Here is a 23,761-nt window from a genome sequence, read left to right on the forward strand (position 1 = left end):
GAATATTGTTGAGCAAATCAAAGTGATTGGAAGAGGCATGGACAACCCCTGGCTTCTTTTCTTAAATTGGATTGATTGTAAAATGGAACCAAGTGGAGACAATGAAATGGAGCTAATGTACCAAGACATTAAGGGTTTTATAAAAGAACAACAAAAGGAGATGAAAGAAATATTTGGTTGCATGGAACGTATAGATCAAAAACTAGAAAATATAATACAAGGAACAACAAGTAAAGAACAGGACAATGAGGAAAAAATGGAATCATCAGAAAGGGTGGAGGAGACAGCAGAATCGGGAAATTAACAAGAATGCAACAAGAAGAAGATATTAGTACAATTGATGGTGAATAAGAGATTAGAACAGAAGGAAAATGTTCTAAAAGATGTGAAAAGGAAACAAGAGAAACAGGAAGACAGCTGGAGGGAAGAAAAAGGGGTTAGAACAGGTAGCCATAGAACTAGACAGTGGGGAAAAGGGCAAAGAGAGAAAACTAGAGGGCATAGTTATAATACAGACTCAAATGTAGGTGAAATAAAAGAATTAAAAGAAGTGTATGGGAGACAACAAAAAAAGATTAAAAATTTGGATGAGGGTAAAAGATGTGGGATAAAGGGAAAAGAAAGGAATGCAAAGCAACATTTTATGAAAATACCTTATAATGTGCATGAATATTAGAACTATATAAGTTGGATAGCTCTGTATGTGGTGTGAGACAAAAATCATTTTTGAATATATATTAGTAAGGTAGTAATGTAATGTATATTATTAGAATGATACAGGCTGAAAAATAGCTTGTAAATTAGAAAAATAGAATTTGTATAAGGGTATTATTGAATATGTATTAAAATGTGATTAACAGTGAAAAATTAGGATTAAGTAATTTGATAAATGCTTGAAAGATCATGATTGATGCTAGAAGTGCATACTAAAATATTGAATAATGAAAAAAGGAAGGATCACGTCTTTGAATATTAGAATGATAGGAGAAGGGGAAAAGGGGGGATTAAAATAAAGGTAAAAATAAGGGGAAAACAGCAAAAACATGTTAAGATGATACAATGTAAGGTAGAACTATGAGAAGGTTTAGAATTGAAGGATGATAGTAGAAATTATGCGTTAGAAAACTAAAAATGAAAATGAAATGTAATTACTAGGAATAATACTGTTATGTTTATTGGTATTGAACTGTATGACAACCAGGATTAAATCATTCACGTGATGAGATGTATAAAAAAATTATTAATTAAAAAAATATTTACATTTGTTATATACATTTTCCTCCCAGCAACAAATAACTATGTGGAATAGGGATAAACATGCATATATAATTTGGTAACCCTATGAGTTTAAATGTTGTTTTATATATATGTTTAAATGTTGTTTATATATAGTAATTTAGGGCACCATTGAAGTTCTATTGTCATCAGCACTTCTATATAACTTTTAATAGGAAACTTTGCCCCAAGTGTTGGGGAAATTTTGGCATTGCATTTAAATCAACATAGTCCCTAATTATTTAACATCTAGAAGCCATATGCCAGCCTGTGGTAAAGCTGTATATCTCTACCTGAGGTTCAACAATAAGTGCAGTTAAATCCCTGTCCTGATACCTGTACACTGTTAAAAGAGTCTGTATAGGGAGAAAAAACTTGAGGCTTAACCTCTGCAAGGTGGAGTGGCTGCTTATTCAGAACCTTCTGTCCATCTTGGACTCTCTAGAAAGGATTATGCCTCTATGTAGAAAGCAGGTTCATAATCTAGAAATTAATGGCTCTTGGTAAAAGTACAGGTGAAACCTATGGTTTGGAAAGTTTGTGTAGTTTTGGCATGGGTATTAGTTGTGACATTTTCTGGAATGGAGGTTTATTAACAGTTACTGATATTTTTTACCGGTCTATACCAGGTATATCCAACCCGTAGTCCATGGGCCATATGCAGCCCTGAACAAGTAGTAATACATCCTTAGAAGATTGTAAACTTTTAACATTATTATGTAATTTATATATGTTTACTATATTATATTTTGCAAGCGACCCAAAACAATTCCTATTCAGTCAGTGCCGCCCAGGCAATCCAAAAGATTGGACACCCATGGTCTAGACTATTAGAATTTGAGGATCATTTTATAAGCTACAGCTGGTTCAAAATGCAGTTGCTTATATGATAGTAGGTTATTTCCTAATTTACCCAAATGAGATAGATATTGTGGGAAGTACCGTATTTTCTCCTGTGCGCTGCTTGGAGAGTCCAAGCATGGGTTAAATTCAGTCTATTCGCCCAAGGACTGAGTTGCTTTTCTTAGCCACACCTCCTCTCCTCATTGAGGACCAGTTCAAAAACTCAGTCCAGCCCAGTTCGGATGCATTTTTGGGGAGTTCCTCAGTTTTTGGGTGAATTGACTGGGACTCTCCTAATTAGTTAGAGATTTTCTTATTTTTGTATTCGTCATAGTCAGGAGGAAAATTTCCTTTTAAAACGCCGTTACTGTTATACTGCTGGGAGGACTTCGGGGATTCTCGGCTCTTCGTAACTAATGGAGCCTAGGTTCGTTGGGGCACTTGTCCAGCAGCGGCTGGCAAGCGCAGATGGCGGCAGGAGGCTTCCTTTCCCACCCACCCTGGCTGTCAATTGATTCTTCTTCGCCCAGAGATCTCGTCGGAGGCTTCGGATTGCGTCTGACAGCTCCCTTATCACCCGAAGAAGCGCGGTGACCATTTTGAAGCCATTTTGGCGCGCTTTGGAGCTCCAGCCATTGCAGTATGCCGCACTTTTCCTCCTAGCCAGCAGATCGCCGCGGGGAGGGTGCCGGCAAAGCTTCCTCCTCCAAGAAGACCTAAATCGGGCGGCTTAGGAGAGTTCGGGTCATACTCCTATCCGGAGGACACATCTGCGAGGCACGCAGCTTCTGTTAACTCACGCCAGTGCTAGGCTTACTGTTTGCAACGTTGAAGACTCCAGCTGAAGACATCATGGCTGAGAGAGGCAAGAGGGCGCCAGAGGACCATCCAGAACCCTCATCGAAACGCAGTAGGCCAGATCCACCTGAGTTGGAAAAGGGCAACAAGGGTACTAAAGGGAAGGGGACCCCTAACCCCAGAGGTGGCAAGGCCTTATCCAAGGCTGAGGCCCGCAGGCATAGGGCTTTAGAAAAGACCTTTGAAAGGGCCCGAAGACTGTCCCTTTCATCTGGACAGCCATCTAGGGATCCTAGTCCTTTGCCCCAGCCTCAGGAGGTTTTTCTGCAGGATTCTCCAAGAGAGGGCAATTCTCCCCCAGTAGTGGAAGAGGGATTTCAGGCTTCTTCACGTGCAGCTTCCCTGGGGTACCCAGAGTCTTCTATCCAGGAAGAAATATGTCCATTTGACTGCTCAATTGTTGAGGAAGATCTGGTTTCTTCTCGACAGGCTGGCAAGGAAGGGCCAGGGACATCAAGGCCCCTTGAGGATCAGGGTTCCAACTGTCCTCTGGGATGCAAAAGGCCATTGAACAGGCCATTGAGAGGGACATCGAGGCTGGCATTCGAAAGAAGCTCCAGGCCTCCAGAGGTACTTCTGCCAAGACTACCCAGAAACCTGTCCAAGGGGATCAGGTACAAGGCCCTCCTTCTCCAGGCACCTTTATTGCCACAGAGGAATCCGTTCTGGAGGAGGACACTGCAGAGGAGTAGGAATTTTCAGAGGATGAGAATCCTCCTCCTGAAAAGCCTGCCTTTACTGGCTTATTCTGCCCTTCCATATTTAAGTCAATATTGCATAAGGCTAAAGCTTTCACCCAATTGGGTATTACTACCCAAGGGACCACTACCCCCTCTGTATCTCAAGATCTGAAGGAGGGGCTTTTTGATGAGACCACCCCGGCACAGGAACTAGTTCCAGCGCCGGACATGTTTGTCAATGTGATTCAGCACCAGTGGGCGCAACCGGGCTCCCTGACCAATCCCAATGGGGTAGACAAAATCTTTACTCCGTGGAAAGCAAACTAGACGATCTGTTGCAACTGCCACAGGTGGATACCCCAATCATCTCCCTTACTTCTAATTCTGTCCTTCCGGCTGATCTCCTTGAGGGTCTCAAAGCTGAGGACAAAAAGACAGAGAAAGCCTGCCACAAGACCCACCAAGCGGCCGCTTGGTCTATCAGGGTTTCTTCCTCAGTGTCATTTTTTACTAGAGCTTCGCTACTGTGGCTGAGGCAATTGAGAGCTCATCCCCCCTCAGCAGGGTCCAGGTGGAGGCATGACCTTAATAAGATCATTGCTGCTAGAAAATATTCTGCTGACACTTTACTCAATGCAGCCAAGTTTGTCTCCCTGGCATTATTTTATTTTTTTATTTATTATTTATTTATTTTATTAATCTAATTTATATGCCGCACCCTCTCCACCAAGGGATTCGGGGTGGCGTACAATTTATTACACAACAAATAAATAACAAGGAGGAGATATAAAAAGCAATGTACAACACATAATAAATAAATAATCGATTAATTAAAAACAGCAAAATGCAATTAAAAACAATTAAAATACCCAGAGTTAAACTTAATTTAGAATTTTATCCAGAGGGATTAGAAAATAGCTATAATTCAGGCCAGGCCGGCTAGTTGGAACAGGTGGGTCTTGAGTTTCGTGCGGAAGGAGCGGAGATCGGTTACTGTCCTAATGTCGGAGGGGAGGTCATTCCAGAGGGCTGGGCCCATCACAGAGAAGGCCCTGCTCCACGTTAGCCTCTAACGTGACTTCACGCCGTCTGCTGAGGCTCCGTCACTGGCAGGCGGACATGAAGTCAAAATGGAAGTTAGCCTTCGCCCCCTTCAAGGGCGGCCAATTGTTTGGGGAACCCTTGGAAAAATTCTTAATTGAAACCAAGGATAAGAGAAAAGTACTTCCTGTCACCACTAAGAAGCCAGATAAGGAGGGTTCATTCTTTCGGAGGCAGCCCTTTCGAGGGACTGATTCCTCAGGTGCGGGAACCTCTTATCAGAGATCCTATCCCCAGGCCAATGACCATGGACAAGATAGAACAAATTTCAGGGACAAGGGCCGCCAGCAGCAACAGTCCTTTCAGTGGCCCTTTCGCGGCGTTTCCAACAACTGCTCCTACTGCAGGTCCAAGTGACCACCAACGGGATCCTCCCATAGGTGGTCGTCTCCAACTATACGCTGCCTGTTGGGAGTTGATCTCCACGGACGCATGGGTCCTCAACACGGTCAGACAGGGCTTAACCCTGGAGTTTCTATCCCTTCCCCTGAGGACCTTTGTCCGGTGTCCCGTCCCCACATCCCTTCCCAAGAAGGAACGCATGCAGGCGGAGATTCAACATCTCCTACAGATAAATGCCATAGAGCCAGTTCCTGTAGAGCAAGAAAAGAAGGGGTTCTATTCCATTCTATTCCTTGTCCCCAAAAGCTTCGGGGGATGGAGGGCCATCTTGGACGTCAGAGCTCTAAATCAACATCTGGCCTACAAGCATTTCAAGATGCAATCCCTACAGACCATCCTGGGTTGCATCAGACGAGGGGATAGATTGACCTCTATAGACCTGAAGGAAGCATACCTGCACATCCCCATTTGCAGGTCTCACAGGAGGTTCCTCAGGTTCCACTATGACAGCAGGCACTACCAATACAGGGCTCTCCTGTTCGGCCTGTCGTCCACACTGAGGAACTTTACAAAGATATTGGCGGTGGTAGCGGCCCACCTGCGCTCCCGTCCAATATGGCTACTCTTCTACCTGGACGACATCTTGATTCAATCTGCGTCCTCCGAACAAGCCGTCAGAGATGTTCAACATACCATCTCCACTCTACAACATCACAGGTTCTCGGTGAACTGGGAAAAGAGTCAGCTAACGCCGTCCACCCGTATATTACATCTAGGTGCACTGATAGACTCAAAATGTTGCTGAGTGTTCCTGTCTCCGGGCCGCAGACGCAACCTCACAACCCGCACACGGACTGCGAGAGTGAACCAGCTGGCGTCCATCGTGTCACTGTCTCAACTTCTAGGACTTATGATTTCTTGCTAAACATAGTTCCATGGGCACGTCTACATGCACACGAACTACAATGGTTCCTCCTTCCCATCCAGAGGGCGAGGCCAGCAACTCTCCCAGGCGTATCAAGCTACCCCTGAAGGTAAAACAATCCCTTCAGTGGTGGGAATCGCGGGCAGTGACGAAGGGTTGCCTCTTCAGAGAACCAGACCGGCTGGTAGTCACGATTGATGCAAGTCTCCAAGGGTGAGGGGCTCACTTTCAGGAACAAGTGACTCAAGACAAGTGGTCATAGAGAGAGGCGGCACAGAGCATAAACCTGTTAGAGGTACGGGCGGCCAGGCTAGCCTTGTGCCATTTTTGCAGGGACTTTGTGGGCCGCCATGTGTTGCTATTTACAGATAACATAGCAACGGAAACCCACATAAACTGCCAGGGGGGCACCAGGTCCAAGACCCTCATGGCAGAAGCAGAGACGCTAGGGAGGTGGGCCGAATGTCATCTGGCCTCCCTACGAGTGGACCACATCTCGGGAGTGGACAATGTGAGGGTGGACTGGCTGAGCCAGATAACCATCGACAACACAGAATAGCGCCTTCATCCGGACACCTTCCACCAGATCACAATCAGGTTCGGCCTTCCGGTGATCAATCTGTTCGCCCATCCAGCCAACTCTCAACTCCCGAGGTTCTTCTCAAGGTACGCCACTCCGCAAACAGAAGGGACTGATACCCTGCACTGCCATTGACCAAGAGGCCTCTTGTAGTCCAGAAGATTCTGGCAGAGGGAGCAGAGGTTCTTCTCATCGCACCTCATTGGCCCAGGAGATCTTGGTACCCGGACCTTGTCAGCCTCTCCATTCGCAGACCATGGAGGATACCTAAGGAGCTGCTCTCCCTCAGCCAGGGGGCCATAGTACATCCGGATCCCAGCTGGCTCCAGTTGGTCGTCTGGTCCTTGAGGGAGAACTCCTGAGAAAGGACAATCTGTCTGACAAAGTCATTCGTACCATACAGGCATCGCGTCGTCCTTCCACAACTCGAATTTATGACGCCACCTGAGCCACCTTTGATACCTGGTGCCGGACTCACAACATTGTTGCGGTTTCAGCTACAGTGCCACAGCTGCTTGAATTCTTGCAGGAGGGGTTGGACAAGGGTTTGGCACCCAACACCCTTCGCCCTCAAGTTGCTGCCCTGTCCACCATCTTAACTAGAAATTCTTCAGTGTCTTTAGGACAGCATCCTCAGGTGAAAAGCTTCCTAAAAGTGGCTTCCAACTTATATCCGCCTACTGTTCACAGGTTACCCACATGGGACCTTTCCCTTGTTCTCAGGGCCGCAGATACATCAAAAGGACGGAGGGTTTTTGCCGATCCGAATCTCTCTTCGTCTCCAGGGAAGCGTCTAGGCTCCGGGGGATGGAAAGTTTCGCCTTCTACAATCGGTCGCTGGCTGAGGGCTTGTATTAGGTTGGCCTACCTACAGCAGGGCAAGGCAGTGCCACCTAGAGTGACAGCTCATTCTATGAGGAGTGCTGCCACCATGGCCACGTGGGCAACGCAGGCTCCTGTGGAGGAAATATGTTGGGACAGCCACATGGACTTTTCCAACCTTATTCATTAAACACTATCACATTGAATCCTACGCCGCAGCCGAGGCTTCCTTTGGGAGAAGGGTGTTACAACAGGTTGTAGCGACTCCGCGCACCTTGGACGTTTCTGTTTCCCTCCCTGGGACTTCATAGCTTGGGTATGTCCCATGCTTGGACTCTCCAAGCAGCGCACAGGAGAATGACCGTTGGCTTACCTGAACGGTCGTTCTCTGGGCACTGCAGGAGAGTCCAACCCCGCCCTGGAGTTTACTCCCTTTCTACTGGATCGCATTAGGCTGTGTGGAGCAAAGACACTTTTAACAGGACTGGAAGAGACACCATGCACACATCCATCACACACTGACGCCTTCGTTTTTGAACTGGTCCTCAGTGAGGAGAGGAGGCATGGCTAAGAAAAGCAACTCAGTCCTTGGGCAAATAGACTGAATTTAACCCATGCTTGGACTCTCCCGCAGTGCCCAGAGAACGACCGCCAACGGTCATTTCGGAGTATAATTTGCACCTTCTCCCCCCTAAAAGAGGGTGAAAATTTGGGCTGTCTTATACACTGAATGTAGCCCCACCTACCCAACCACCGGCCCTAACCCTTGGCCTCTGTCGCCCAGCAATTTACCTCTTTGCAGCAAACGGGGGCTTGCGAGGCTTCAATAGGCTATAGCAATACCTGCAGCCTGAAAGAGCTGATGATCGGGAGAAATTGAAAGTGAAACTTGTTTGCTCCATGAGGCAGATTGCAGGGAGTCAGAGGCAGATATTTTTTTCTTGTGCTAATCAGGCTGTTTGCTGCAAGGAGATAAGTCAACATCTATAAATGCCTATAGAACAGTGATGGCGGACCTATGGCATCACCCCTGTCAGCTGGCCAGCGCAAATCCACCCTTTTTTAAAGCCATTTTTCGCCCTCCCCAGGCTCCAGAGGCTTTATAAGATGGCAAAAATCCAGCCCTATGGGAACGGACTTCCGGTTTGCTCGGAGGTTCGTTTTAACTGCTCCGGAGGCTTCAGGGAAGCGTCCTGAAGGTCCCTGAAGCCTTCGGAGTGCTCAAAACGACCTTCCGAGCAAACCGGAAGTCATTTCCGGTTTGCTTGGAGGGTTGTTTTGACTGCTCTGGAGGCTTCAGGGAAGCCTCGTAATGGTCCCTGAAGCCTCCGGAGGGCTTCCGGGGGGGCGGGGGAGGATATTTTCGCCCTCCCCAGGCTTCTATAAAGCCTCTGGAGCCTGGGGAGGGCGAAAAAAGCATGCACAAAATGGGGGGTTGCGCCTGTAGTGTGCGCATGTGCCCTGGGTGGGGTCACGCATTGCATTATGGGTGCGGCACGCCTGCACACGACCCCCCCTGCACTCCCCCCACTTATGGCACGTGAGCCAAAAAAGCTTCGCCATCGCTGCTATAGAATGTTCAAATTATTAGACTTATTTTTTAAAGACTGCTTTATTATTATTGTAGACAACTTAACAAAATGAAGCTTTTTAAAATAAATGCTTGATCTGAAGAGGCCCAGTGCTATTGTTTTAAAAAGTGCTATTTTTTTAAATAGCAGGGAATAACTATACTTCCAGAAAGCACATCAATTTTAGCAGCATCTGTACAAGTATAGTCTGAAATATAATACTACAAACGGTGTATATTGTCTGTACTGTTTGCTGTTTGTTGCAAGGAGGCAAACTGCTGGGAGGCAGAGGGAGATATTTTTCCCTTGTTTTGCTCCCCAAAAGCTAGGTGTGTCTTATACTTCAGAGCGTCTTATATTCTGAAAAATACGGTACATTGGTAAGCTGGTTGCAATTCAGGATGTTCATTTCGATCTTTAAACTTTATTATAGCTTATAAGTATAGAATAGTGGAAGGTGTGTTCATGGGGAATGCTTCTAAGAGGAGCTTTCTCTGTTGTGGACTTCTTCTCTGGGAATAAGTATGGCCTATCTATATTTGTATTTCAGAAGGGAGTCAATACCTGGCTGTTTTGTTGGCTGTTGGGGATGGAATGGGACAGAGGTGGGTTGCTGCGGTACGACCTGGTACAGCTGTACCGGTAGTTGCCCGGAGCAGCTGAGAGTGTGCCGGTACCATTGCTCTTTTGCCCCCCCCCCCCCTACACTCTATACCTGTTTTTATGGCAAATGGCAAACTGTGCACGCACGCACAGCATGTGGTGCCTGCGTGAGCCCCAACAATCAGCTGGTTGTCACAGGGGTGGTGGATTGCGCACGCGCGCCCACCGCAAGGCAGGCACAAACACATGATCAGTGTACTGGTAGTGACAGTAAGATCAACCCACCACTGGAATGGGATAATGCTCTGCATGTTCCTGAAGTTGGTTAGAAGGTGCAGAGTGGATTAGATTTATTGTATTTGATATATGTATTGTACTTTTAAATGTGATCGCTGTAATAGGGAATTGTTAGTCCCTTAGATTTTTTAGGTTAAACAGACATATAAATGTAAGAATAATTAAAAATATAGTGAACATATGCCACATGGACACATTATCTATTGATAAATATAAATACATGATACATCCATGTCAAATTGAGTTGCTAACCATATTCACACTTTAACTGGGTTCACTTAACTTTTTTGTACTAGAGAGTTGACTTTAATTCTATTGCATTTGAGCTAGGACATAACACATCATATCTATGGTTTGAGTTTTTTGTGGAAAAGGGGTTTTGAATAGTTGAAGCTTCCATCACATAATAGTCTCTGGTTTGTTATAATTGTATTAGTACAAACAAATTCTTGCAGTTTCAGCCATGAAAACTTTGCATTGTTTCCTTGAGTGGCACATCTTCCCTTGAGTAAACCTTGGCTTTAATTTAGATGATTATGAGTCCTTGATAATTTTGAGGTAAGGATGTTTTTATGTACCTGTCTGACTCTTCTTTCAGATAGGTGTATTCCTTTTTTACAATAACTTTCATTACCAAAAAAGATACAGAATGGCTAATCATTTCTTTAAGAAAGACATATAAACAAATCCAATAGTTGTTTGACTTTGAATGGATTACTTGGTGTAGAATGAGAGTCTTTTAAGATATTAAAAATATCAGAACATTGGATTAAATCAGATTATAATTTAAAGATAGGATAGAAATTTCTGGATTTTATTCTACACTTTAAATGAAAATAGATTTCTGGACTCCTACTACAAGAAAAGTTAAAATAAGCTAAAAACTACTTTGGGTTTTATTGGTTCACATGGCTAATGTATCGGTTTAGAAGCTGATTCCAATAACCTGAATTTGTGAAATAGATAACTGTTTCTGTAATAAGATTAGTTCTGAAGTGCTAACTTACTTCTGTGAGTATATGTCTCTTTACACTTTTCTTATTAGAAGTCCAAATTGCTTATAGTACTTATATTAGAGAAATTCAGAATAAGTGAAAATGACTATAGGTTTATGATACTATCGAGACCAAACCTGAGTTGAAGCTTATCTACAAAGAACATCAACTGTTGCTTTTATTTTGTGGGAAGTCTAGGGTGGTGATAATTGGGTTGTGCTATGGGAATGGGGGAATTGGATGCTAAAAATATGGCTTTCTGGCACTAACGCAAATCCCGTCTGTATTTAAATGCTGTCCCCAGGTTACAACTATGGCTATATCTGCGTGGAGTTTTCCCTCTTGGAAGAGGCCATCGCCTGCATGGAAGCCAACCAGGTTGCTTTACACTTCGGTTGAAAATGCTGCTAGAAGAATATTTTTGTGGGGTGGACAACACTTAGCATTTTTTTTTTAAAAAAAGCAAAATTCAGATAAAGGCTTTTTATTCCAAAGTGTACATTATGGCAGCTAATATCCTCAGATCTCCCAGAAATACAAGCAGGTTTAAACTTTCACTACAAAATCACATAGTTTTCCTGAATTATCTACACTCACATGTTCATGCTTTGCTGGCGTGATAGATTTGAAGTGTGGTACTTAAGGAAAATGCTCCCAGTTCTGATGGTTGTCCTTGTGAGTTTGCGTATCTAGTGGATTTCAAGCATTCAATCTGAGGTGTTTTTACTTTCTTGACTGCGTCACAACAAACTGACAATCTTGACTGTACTGCAAACTCCCTTCTCTGTAAGCAACATTGTTATATGCTTGAATATATACTTGCACCTGTCTTGGTTTTATGCTAGACATTAATATTCAGTTTTGAGTGAGAAATCTTGTTTGTATGCTCGCTCCATCTGTTTATGTGATTTTATCTGGTGGAACTATATTGTCTGCCTGCATTTATATTAATTGTGTGCAAGTTGAAGCTACTCAAAAGAGGTTTAGTATACTGCAAATGTACCTGGTTTATCTGAATATCTTTAATGTTTTTTAAAAAGAAAGAAAGAAAGAAAAAGAAATAGGAAACCGCCCATATATACTCAGTGATAGTGTGGGCTAGATTCTTATGTTTGCAATTTTATAAGTAAAAATCATAAATTAAGATATTTGAGATAATTAAGATAAGCCTGTCTTTTGAAAATGAGCCCAGTATTTTTCACATATAGAAACTCTGTATGATCATCATCTAATTTTTTATGTTGTTTCAGGTAGGCCCATTATGGAATTTATAACATATCTAATGAAATTCCTATTAGTTGGAAATGGTCATTTTTAAACAAATTGAATCCATAAATTAATATTAATGTTTAGATTCATAAATCTAAACTTATGTCAGATTCATAATTGAGTCAAGCGTGGCTGAGATAAATCAGACCAACTTTTCATTGTCAGTGTCTTTTTGTCAAAACATACCTCAATTTTATCATTGTCCACTTGGAAACTTCAGCTGCAAAAAAATCATAAAATAAATAAGCATTACGTTGCTAAATATTTTTATCCCATTGTAACATAATTCTTGCCTATATTGCTCAAATTATCAATACTCAAATAGAATTTTAGATTTGGAAGTTTTAAAAAAGGCAGAATTATGAACTTGCTGTCCCTGTAGATTATGAACTCCAGCTAGATTTTCCAGTGGGCATATTATTTTGCTTCTACATTGATTGTAATATATAGTTCATCCCCAGTAGATTTAAAAGCAAAGTTGTATTTAAGATTCATTTCAAATCATTAAACTAAATTAAATTAAAACGATAGAACCATCCACCTTTTTACATCTTCTTCATATATAAAAGTTCTGAAGCAGTTAGAAAAGAAGCTTAACACTGAAATTCTAAGCTTCCTTTATCTTTGTAAAAGAAGTGGAATATTAATTTCACTGAATTTAAATGTGTTTTTGTTTTTTTTAATGTGCATGTTATGAATCTGGACAATAGCTTGAACTAGTCCCTTAGGTTTCTTGGCAAGATTTTCAAGACTGATTTGTTATTGCCTTCTTCCGACTGCTGAGAGAGAGTGCCTAGCCCTCAGTTACCTCTCTGGTTTCATGCCTAATATTGGACTAGAGCTCACAGTCGTCCCAGTTTTTTTACCTGGTGCCTTAACCATTACAGCAAATTGGCTGTTTAAATGGTGGGAAATACAAAATAGTTGTATAATGTACTTTCAGTTGACCATCAGGCAATTGCCTATGAACCCTTAAAATGTGATGTTGTTGATTGCGAAGTCGTGTCCGATCCATCGCAACCCTATGGACAACGTTCTTTCAGGCCTTCCTGTCCTCTACCATCCTCTGGAGTCCATTTAAGCCCCCCTCCCCCCGCCAACTGCTTCAGTGACTTCCATCCAGCCACTTCATTCTCTGTCATCCCATTCTTCTTTTGCCGTCAATCTTTCCCAGCGTTAGGCTTTTCTCCAGTGAGTCCTTCTGTGATATAAATACCAGCAAAGAAAATACTGCCTTATGTTTAATATGACTAGTGTTTAGTAAACGTTTCACTGATAAGAACCAACCACAAAATTATGTGTTCAGTACCCATTGTTATCACCGAACTGCCAAAAAATGGAAGCAACCTCTTCTTCCCTCATTCTCTTTCTAGTTTATGATATATCATACTTCATTTTAGGTAACCTGAAAGTATTTCTACAGTCCACAGCTTATGATTAGGTGGTTTTGGAGCCATAATTAGTTCGAACAATAACTTTTGTTGCTCAGTTTAGTGATGTTGGGCAATTCAGTTTTAGGTGACTTCTAAAAATATTGAACTTAGTGAAGGATATTGTTCAGTTCTGTAAGGAAAATTAAGAAAACTTTAAAAGATAATTGAGTTTTTATTCTATTCAACTGACCTAAACCAGTTGTTATTAATAATATTTATTGATATGGGAGTTCTTTTCAGTTGACTAGCCTAATAATAACCTGTTGAGCTTCCTTTTGCAAGTGAACAAACATACCCATCTCTTTCCAATAACTTACTCAGAGATGGGGTGGAGGGATAAAGAAATGAGTATTTCAACTAAGTGCATTTTTTGGTACTATATTACCATTAAATTTTGTGAATGTTTTGATTATTAACTCAGATTGACCAGGTTCCATCTTGATTTTGTTCAGTGACCTTGACATGTGTGGGTGTGTGTGTGAGAGAGAGAGGGGGGGGAGAGAGGGAGGGGGGAGAGGGAGGGGAGAGATATTATGTGCCATCAAGTCGTTTTCAACTCTTACTGACCACATAGATTTTCTCTATGAATATATGAATATTTTAGATTCCTGGGGATTTCATCTGTACATAAATCTTCTATGCCCAATTTTAATATAAACTTTTATAATATAAAATTTTCTGGCGGTTTGGTCTGTTTTAGCTGATTGGAATAAAACTGAACGTTGAAATTTCCCCTTGGCATTTTAGAAACATTGTTTGACTACATTAACAAAGGCAGCAATGAAGGGAAGGCAAAACCTAAATTTATGCTGAATTACTGTTACACTGAATAGAGGGAATTATTTGAAATTTAGGCTTTGGTATTTGCGATAGTATAACCATTTGTTGCAGAGTGAGGAATCAAACAGTGCAAGTGGTATTTCTGCCTTTACGTTATACATACGTTATGTTCAACCAAACTTCCTGAGTTTCCTGTGTTCCTTTTAAGGATTTGTACAAAGTTGTCATTGGATAGCTTGGTTTTAAGTTGTCTATTGCTTGGTCTGGGTGTGTGTGTGTTTCCATATTAGTATGTTTGCAAGATACTAGTTTTTAAAATTCATTACTGAGACAAAGTACAAAAATCTTATATGAATCAATACGTATTAAGTATTAAGGCTCTAACTCTTTCATTTTTCTGCTAAATAACAGCCCTGCAAATGAAATCCTTGGTATTATTGAATGCTCATTTTTTTTCTGAAGGCATTCGGTTCTTTCATGTGATTTTTTTTTTTAATCTTTAAGAAAAAAAATCTGAATTTTAAAAATATGACCTAGGCAAGTCATTTGATGTATTTATTCCTTTTGTGTACATGTTGTCCTCTACTAAAAGATCCTGCCTATTATGATCTTGAGCCATGATGATTGTAAATCAGGTCATCAGGTGACCAACCTGATATTAAAACCTCTTTTTGTGGCAGTTGTTAAGTGAATCACCATGGTCATTAAGGGAATCTAAAGTCATTAAGTAAATGCAGCAATTGTTAAGCAAAGCCATTGTTTGTTGTGGGGCATTTTTGCTGAAATCTAGAAGTAAACACTGATGCAGAAGCATCATAAATTGTGGTCATGTGACCATGGGAATCCTGCAAATATCCGTAAATGGCAGAGAAGGCCCTTCAGTTAGGAAATTCCAAAATTTAGATGAAATTGTAGCTCTGTCCGGAATATATTACAGGATTGCCTGATCCATTTCTGATTCATTGCACATTTTTCATTATGTGACATTCATTCAGTAAATAGCATTAGAATATGTGGCTTATATATAAGGGTTACTTAATGTATTTGAATTATGATTCTTTGAATCATAATTTATAAAGGTGCACTAGAAGACTTAATGAAAACCTGTTGGCAACTATGACAAATGGCTGGTCATTGTTCTGGCTAGGTTTGAAGTGGGCAAGGATAATATTTTCTCACTAAAATAATTTGAGTTTATTGATTATTGATTCAGTAAGAACATGTTTAGTCAATCATGACACAAGGGGAAAAGAGCCCCTGTATGCATTCTTATATGCATCAAAGATTCAGGCCCAAGAAAATATTTGGGATTCCATGTATGGGGGTAAGTGGGAAATTACTTCTGTAATTCACTTAGTTTTCACAGATTTCTCCCCTAAAGGTGGTTCTATTTTTCAAATAGATTTGATGTCAGATATTTACATTCTGCAATAAACATTTTTTTTTGTTATTCAAATAAAAATTATCTAATTATGTATGATTTTTAAAGATATTTATTCAGAGAAAACAGTACTTTACAGATAATAAATAACTATGGTAGCTAGAAACTTGATATTGAAATTGTTTAGATTCCAGCATAAAAATAGCAAACATTTCTCCAGTTCAAATTTTGTGTTTACGTATTGACATGGATATTTTGACCATATTGAACTGCAATTGTGAAAATGCATCATAGAGAATGATTTGTTGCTATATATGCAGTACCAGTGAGTAACAAACATGAGTTCTGTAAACTGTCTACATTAGATTGCAAGGAAACTTAGTTGACATCCAGATGGTAAAATTGCTATACTCCATATCAAGTGGACATACTTCATTTTATACTGAGAAGACCTAATTTTAACTAAATTAATTTAATTTTTGTATTGAACTTATTAAATAGACACAATGCATCATATTTGTATTTATCTTAGTATTGCAATGGTTTGAGGAATTTTAAGCATAAATGGTATTCTGTATTAAAATATTCAATGGAAGAAAAAATAATAGTATGTTTGAAGAAACATAAATTTGAAGGAACATTAGGAACTTTTTGTTGTTTTTCTAGCCTCTTTAAAGCAATAACATGTTTAGTTTGCTTTGAGTAAAAAGGTAGAAAATAAAGGGTGGGGTAAAAATGATATAATTATTCTCAGTTTTTATGAAGATCAGAACCCAGTTCTGAAATAAATGAATAAGCTGGCTTTTTGGAAAGTAAATGAAAACAAAACAACTTATTTAATTAGAGTTAAAATCTTTTACGAGTTATACATTTTTCAGTGTGCTTGAATATAGTGTGAGACTGGTGAAATCTAATTTTTTTGCCATTGGTTCTGTGAGTATGACTTGGTGGTGAGGGTCATGTGACTGGGTGGGCGTGCTCAACTTATTTTTTCAGTTTTTAAAGCATTTTTTTCCTGCCGGTTCGGTGAATAGGCAAGAAAAAAGTGCTTTAAAAAGTGGGGTGAGGGGGGAAACTTCAGACGATTGTGCTACTCACAGCTGAGCTGCGCGATCCTCAGAAGCTTTTTTTTTTACTACTGGTTTGCAGAACTAACAACAATCGTCCCTAGTGGTTCAGCTAAACCGGGCTGAACCAGGAGGATTTCACCCCTGGTGTGATGGCAGTGTTTAAAGATATAGGTAGTCCCCGACCTATGACCACAATTGAGCCCCAGATCTCTGTTTCTAAGTGAGAAAGTTGTTAATTGAATTTTGACCCATCTTACGACCTTTGTTGCCACAGTTGTTAAGTGAATTCTGGATTTCTCATTGACCTTGTTCATCAGAAGGTAGCAGTGAGCCCCAAACACTGCTGCCATAAATGCAAATCAGTTGCCAAGTATCAGAATTTGATCACATGACTGTGGAGATGCTGAAAAAATCATGAGAAAACAGCCATAAGTCATTTTTTTCAGTGTCGCTGTAACTTCAAACACTAAATGAACTGTTGTAAGTCAAGGACTACCTGTATTGGTTTCCATTATATTAATTGTTTGTGCCTCTTGTTATTAAACTAGCTAGAATCTTATGTAGCTAGATATTTTTGGGCTAATTCAAGTTGATATTTTTTGAAATCCATGGACATAACCAGAATCCATAAGGGTGTGAATATATTTGATGAAGCATGGGAGGCTGGTCTCTGTATCATGCTGTGGTATGGTAGATGGATACTAAAAGATGATACCATGTGTCGCTGAAAATAAAACAGGGTTCTTATTTTCTTTTGACCCCCAAAATATGGCCTTGGCCTTATTATCGGGGGGGGGGGAGCTTATTGTTCTGGGGGTGCAGGAGGCAGCAAGCATGGTCACCTCATGGCTGCTGTGTTACACTGCTGCGACAGCGCAACACAGCCATTCGTTTCTGAGACTGCCGCATCCTCATGTCCCTGCGCCAGGTTCTTTGGGATCCCACTCGCAAGAGAGCAGCACTGAGGATGGCTTCATCTGCAGCTTCCAAACCCCAGAAGTTTGCTACAGAGTCTTCTTGGAGTTCGGGCAGAGAGTCTTCTGGCAGTGGCCGCTCTGGGAGTGCGCTTCCTGCTCTATGGTTGTGGGCCAGTTGCTGGAAGATTCTCTGCCCTGGCTGCTGGAAGACTTGGCAGCAGACTTCTGGGGTTTGGAAGCCGCAAAAGAAGCCATCTTCAGTGCAGGGATAGCGCCGGCGCCCTGGGCCTGCAGGGAGAGCTGGCCCAGGTCGTAGTAGGCTGGGAGGTGCGCAAGTGGGGGGTGGGGGCGGAACAGGTACTCATGCAACCCCCTCCAGCCAGTCAGAGCGCCATTCACCGATTCAGCAGTAGCCCAAAGGTGCCAAGCCACGTGAGTGCCTGTTTCCCCCCCCCCCCTCCAGCTCCCATGGCTTGGTGCCTTTGGGATATTACTAGGTCGGTGAGTGGTACTCTGCCTGGCTGGGGGGGGGGGGGGTTCCAATGGACTAATTTTTGGGGGATTTAATTCTGCATGATATTTGGAACACTGACAGCATATATTTTTGCCCACCCCAAAAATCTGGCATGGCCTTATTTTCAAGACATGTCAAATTTTCGGGGAAACATGGTAGTACCAGGATTGTGGAATGCTGTCCTAGAAGTAAGTTGCCAAGGTGGGTTGAGGGATCTTTAAGGTCTGTTAAGACCTATCTTTGGAAGGAACATTATAATCTAGTTACGTTGGTGCATTGTTGAATTAATTGTTGCATGCTTTTTCATCGTGCAAAGAAAGATATGTCAATGATTTAACCGAGAGAGAAAATCCATTGTCAGCTAGTCTTTTTGTTCCTTTTATTTTTTCCCATCTGATCTGTTATTTTTTTTGCAAAACTCTTAGAGTAGTGTGGTGAATCTGTGGCCTTCCAGGTATTAGCACTGCTAACTATGGCAGTGATGGCGAACCTATGGCACGTGTGCCACAGGTGGCACAAGGAGCCATTTATCAGGGTATGCGAGGCGCTGCCCTGTCAGCTGGCCAGCACTCATGTGTGCGCTGGCCAGCTGAGTTCACCCTTTTTTAAAGCCATTTTTCGCCGTCCCCAAGCTCCAGAGCCTTTATAGGAGCCTGGGGAGGGCGAAAAAAGCCTCCCCCCCCCGATTGCTCGGAGGTTCGTTTTGACTGCTCTGGAGGCTTCAGGGAAGCATCCTGAAGATCCCTCAAGCCTCTGGAGGGCTTCCGGAGGGGTGGGGGAGGCTGTTTTCGCCCTCCTCAGGCTCCTATAAAGCCTCTGGAGCCTGGGGAGGGCAAAGAAATCATGCACAAAATGGGGGTTGCGCCTGTAGTGCTTCGTGCATGCTCACTGGGGGGGTCACACATTGCATTATGGGTGCGGCACGCCCGAACACTAACCCCCTGCGCTCCCCCCACTTATGGCACGCGAGCCAAAAAAGCTTCGCCATCGCTGAACTATGGGATAAATTGTTGTGGCTGATCATAATTGACATTTCAGCTATGTTAACATTTTGAGGATCACAACACTCTTGAAACTGCACTTTGAATGAAGAATGATGGAGAAATCCATCATAATGTTTTATTCAGTTGCTCAAACCTGTTAACATTAGAACATTAACATAAGGAGTGTAGTGAAAATTGCTTCAGGCATGGTTGCTGCTGTTGAACCTGTCATTGTATCCAAATCTTGAAGATTATTTCTTCTCTTGCCTTCTAATTTAATTTTTCTGTGCTTTGTTTTTGGGTGCTTTTTTCTTACACTTTTCTGATTGCTGCAAATTTCCATGAAGGTATAGATTGATGTGCTATTTTTTCTCTCTTTGTACCTTCACACTGTAAAATGTTACTGTGATTTGATATTTTTCTTGAAGTAAAAATAATGTTTAAGTCCAAATTGGGCTTATAACATGGACATACTTAATGAAGTTGAATTGGAAATAATGTTCCCCTACATTAGAAAATTATTGACACTTCAAAATTTCTAATTGCTCCTCTTCTAATTTGTGCCATCTTGGGGCATGCTTATAAATTTTGTCTTAAGTTCCTCCTACAGCAGGATAGGTTGGTACAGTTGAATTAATCCTCATTTGACTTATGCTTTAAAAAAAGGAAATTTCTTTGCTTTGATGAAATTATTGCTGGTGGATAATGATGTAAAGTAATATTAGTACCAAACAGAATATAAAAACTGACTATTTTTATCTAATCAAGAGCAATTACAACAGACTTTGTGTAGAAATACTTTAACACTTTGATTATAACTTTTTCCTTTTTAAAATGCTTCATCAGCAAGAATATACAAACTAAACAATATGGAAACATTAAGTTTAGGTATTTGGCTATTTACTACATGGAGCTTTAAAAGAATGTATACATTAAGATACTTATGTAGAATGCAATACAGAATGCTGATTGTAGCACAGCGCTTCATTGAATACAGAAATAAATTATCTGTATTAGAAATGGAAATCATGGTGCTTAGCTATAATTGCTGATATAACTTTTTTCTAGTTTAAAATGTCTGTTACCAGTAAAACAGAAAAATAGTCCCATGCAAAATCCATCATATTCATAAAATACTTTGCTGTAGCTCCTGATAGCTGAAAAAGACAGAGATATCAAAGTCTACTGTTTATACAAAGATTTTACTCAACATTTAATTTTTGTATATTGTATATCAAAACTACTTTCTGTCACCTCCTACATCAAGTATATTAAAATATACGAAACTGATTGCTTGCATAGTAGTTCATAAAATCTTTTGACAATAATATAATAATACTTTATTAAGTTTATATGTCACCTGACTCCCCCTTCCTATGTATTGCATGAATAGGAACTGATTAATATTCATTTACCCCTTTCTTGTTTTGTATTTTCACTCTGCTAAGAGAAATCAAGTTATTTAGAGCAGCTGAAGCACCCCTTATATTCATATGCAATATTGATATATTTGGGGTTGGAACACCAAGATGGTATTCATTCTGAAAGCCCAGTAGAATTGGGGCGCTCTGTGTTAAAAGACAGCCTAGTAATGTTTTATGTGATACAAGGAAAAAATTGGTCCTTTGTTTTTACATCTCATTAATATGCACTATGTTCAAGTGGTTGTTTGGTTTGTGGCTAGTCTAATAAATGGCTTCTTTGTTTTCTTTCATCATTCAGTTTAATATTGTACTGCTTATAGCAATAATCTCTATATAGTGCTCAACTATAGAGGGGAAAGAAAAAGTACACAGATGCCATGATAATTCTGATTCTGAATTCTGAAAAGTGATTGTGAAGGTTCCAGCAATGTCTAGTGCTCTTTCAAGACATTAGAGCAGGGGTGTCAAACTCGCGCAGTCACGTGACTTATCATGACTTTCCCCTTTGTGAAACTGGGTGTGGGTGTGGCCAGCATGTGATGCATCCAGGCTGTGGGCCACGAGCTTGACAGTCCTGTATTAGAGAAATAAGCAGTTAGATTTTCCTTTTGATTCCAGATATTTTAAATGGTGCATGTTTGAAAATTAAATGTAATATTAACATTATATCATGCTGTTTAAGAGGAGAGAAGACATGATAAAATGAGATATGACTTTTTAAACAGTAAATCACATCTATAACCAAAAGATCATATGTAATCTATATGTAGTTTTTCCAGTTTCTTCCTTACTTCAGCATGTCTTGCTGAAAAACTGTTGTAAAGATAGTATCTGTCAGAGTTCTAAATACCATGCATGAAATCAATCAGAGACCAAGGCAGAATCATCTTTAAAGTTCCATTTTAATCATACAGGCATGTTAGCACGTCTGTGGAATTCCAACTCTGATTCTCTTCCTGGAATTCCACCCAGTTGAAAGTTCATGATCCTATCCCCAAACCCACAAATCCATCACATGTCCCAATCATCATCTTCCACGCTGGCATCCACACCCCTCTGCTTCCAGTCAGGTGTCGAGGTGCGGAGACAAAAGATGACCTTGAGCTTCTAGAAAGAATGACAACAAAACATTCCACAATTCTACTCCTTTCTATTCCCCCCTCCCAACTGCTACACTAATGAAACACATAGGAAATTATAAGAAAGTGTGGCAGGCCAAAGATCCTAAAAGAAACATAACTACAGGCCTGACAGCAATCGGTTATGTCAGAAATATAGATAAAGAGTCCACTTAAGTGTAACAGTTAATTAGTCTTATGATGATTAGGTGCCATCAAGGTGTTTTTTTTTTTACTTCTAGCAACCGCATAGGTAGATTTTCTCCATGATGATCTGTCCCTGTTTGGTCTCACCCATCATCACTGTAATTGAGTCCATCCATCTTGCTGTTATTATCTTCTCTTTCCTTCCATCTTTTCTAGTATTTCAGTCTTCTCTAGAGAACTTGGTCTTCATGTAATGTATCGAAAGTAGGATAATTTGAGCCTGGTTATTTGTACTTCAAGTGAGAACTCTTGAGTTGATTTGTTCAAATGAGACATTGATTCATTTTCTTGGTTGTCCATAGTATTCTCAAAAAATTCTTCCAACACTCAGGAATTTTTTCCAACACTAAAATTCAGAATTGTCAATACAGGTAGTCCTCGACTTACAGTTCATTTAGTGTCCGTTCAAAATGACAGCATCACTGAAAAAAGTGACTTGTGACAGTTTTTCACACTACAACTGATGCTTGCACTACTGATGCTTGACAACTGACCCACATTTATGACAGTTGCAGTGTTCTGGAATCATCTGATCCCCTTTTGCAACCTTCCAACAAGCAAAATCAATGGGGAAACCGGATTCACTTAACAACCATGTGATCATGTAATTTAACAACTGCAGTGATTCACTTAATTGTGGCAAGAAAAGTCATAAAATAAGGCAAAACTCACTTAACAAATGTCTCACTTAATAACATAAATTTTGTTGGGCTCAATTGTGGTCGTAAGTTGACGATTACCTGTACTCTTCCTACCTGTTCTTTCAAGTTCAACTTTATAAAGGCAGTACCTGGGCTTCCACAGTTTTGATTTTGCAGGTATAGATACATCAGGATGTTTGAATATGTTTTCTAAGATCTTAACGGTTGGTCTAGTACATGCTATTCTGCACTATATTTTTTGACTGCTTGTTCCTTTACTATTGATGGCTGATCCCCAAAGGCAGAAACTATCTACCTATATTGTCAGTTCTGGTTGTTCTGCCTGTTGTCATACATGTTGAAAGAAAATTGGTGGCTCTGACAGCACCCAGCATGCTCAGATCTGTAAGCTGAAAGTACATTTCACAAACAGTGAATTCTCTTTGCTTACTCTCCAGTGGTGGGTTCTAAATTTTTTTTAAACCGGTTTGGTGGTCATGGCTAGGTGGGGGGAGGCATGTGACTGAGGGTGTGGCCAACATGACATCATTTACGCCCATACCCACTCAGTCACCTGCTGCCCCACCTAGCCATGCCCACCGAACCGGCTAAAATGTATGTTTTGCCAGCTGGGAGGCTGGCAAAGATGCCTCGCTTTTCCCGCCGCCATGCCTGCTTCTATCTCAGCGCCAAACGGTTTGTGCTCTCCCCCTAGGGAGGGCAGGAAAGAAGCCGGTATTGGGAGAGACCTTCCCTCTCCCTCCAGAGAGCCTGTGCGGGGAGAGAGGAGGCAGGCTGGTTTGAATGCAGGTGGGAGGTTTGTGACTGGCGCCTCCTTCACTCGGGGCATGCACAGCAAGACACATGTCATAGCAGCGCCCACACCGCCTACTTGGGCTGTTTTATCGCGCACCTCCTTCCCTTGCTCGATTACTACTACCAGGTTGCTGCCAAGGCAAGCAAGGGAAGGAGAGGGGCCGGAGAAAGAAAGGAGGCGCATGATAAAGCAACCCCTGCCACCAAGGCCGAAGGGGAGCGCCCCTCCGGGCGTCCTCTTGTCTCTGCTTAACCCCCATCATCGTTACTTCGGTCCTTGTGACCAGGCAATGCAGGGGAGGAGTGGGAGGAAAAG

The 23,761-nt window shown here is 41.4% G+C and overlaps 1 protein-coding gene across 4 annotated transcripts in view; it reads left to right on the top strand.

Annotated features, from left to right (window-relative positions):
• RBM6 (RNA binding motif protein 6) overlaps nucleotides 1-23,761 on the top strand; it is an 80,565-nt gene that overhangs the window by 24,307 nt on the left and 32,497 nt on the right. For all 4 annotated transcript variants that reach the window (XM_081937920.1, XM_081937923.1, XM_081937921.1 and 1 more), the window contains exon 6: nucleotides 11,197-11,270. In XM_081937920.1, coding sequence (XP_081794046.1) covers nucleotides 11,197-11,270 — 74 coding nt within the window. The remainder of the gene's footprint in view (nucleotides 1-11,196; nucleotides 11,271-23,761) is intronic.

This window comes from Natrix helvetica (genome assembly GCF_964273705.1).
Source record: "Natrix helvetica genome assembly, chromosome: 1".
NCBI lineage: Eukaryota > Metazoa > Chordata > Lepidosauria > Squamata > Natricidae > Natrix > Natrix helvetica.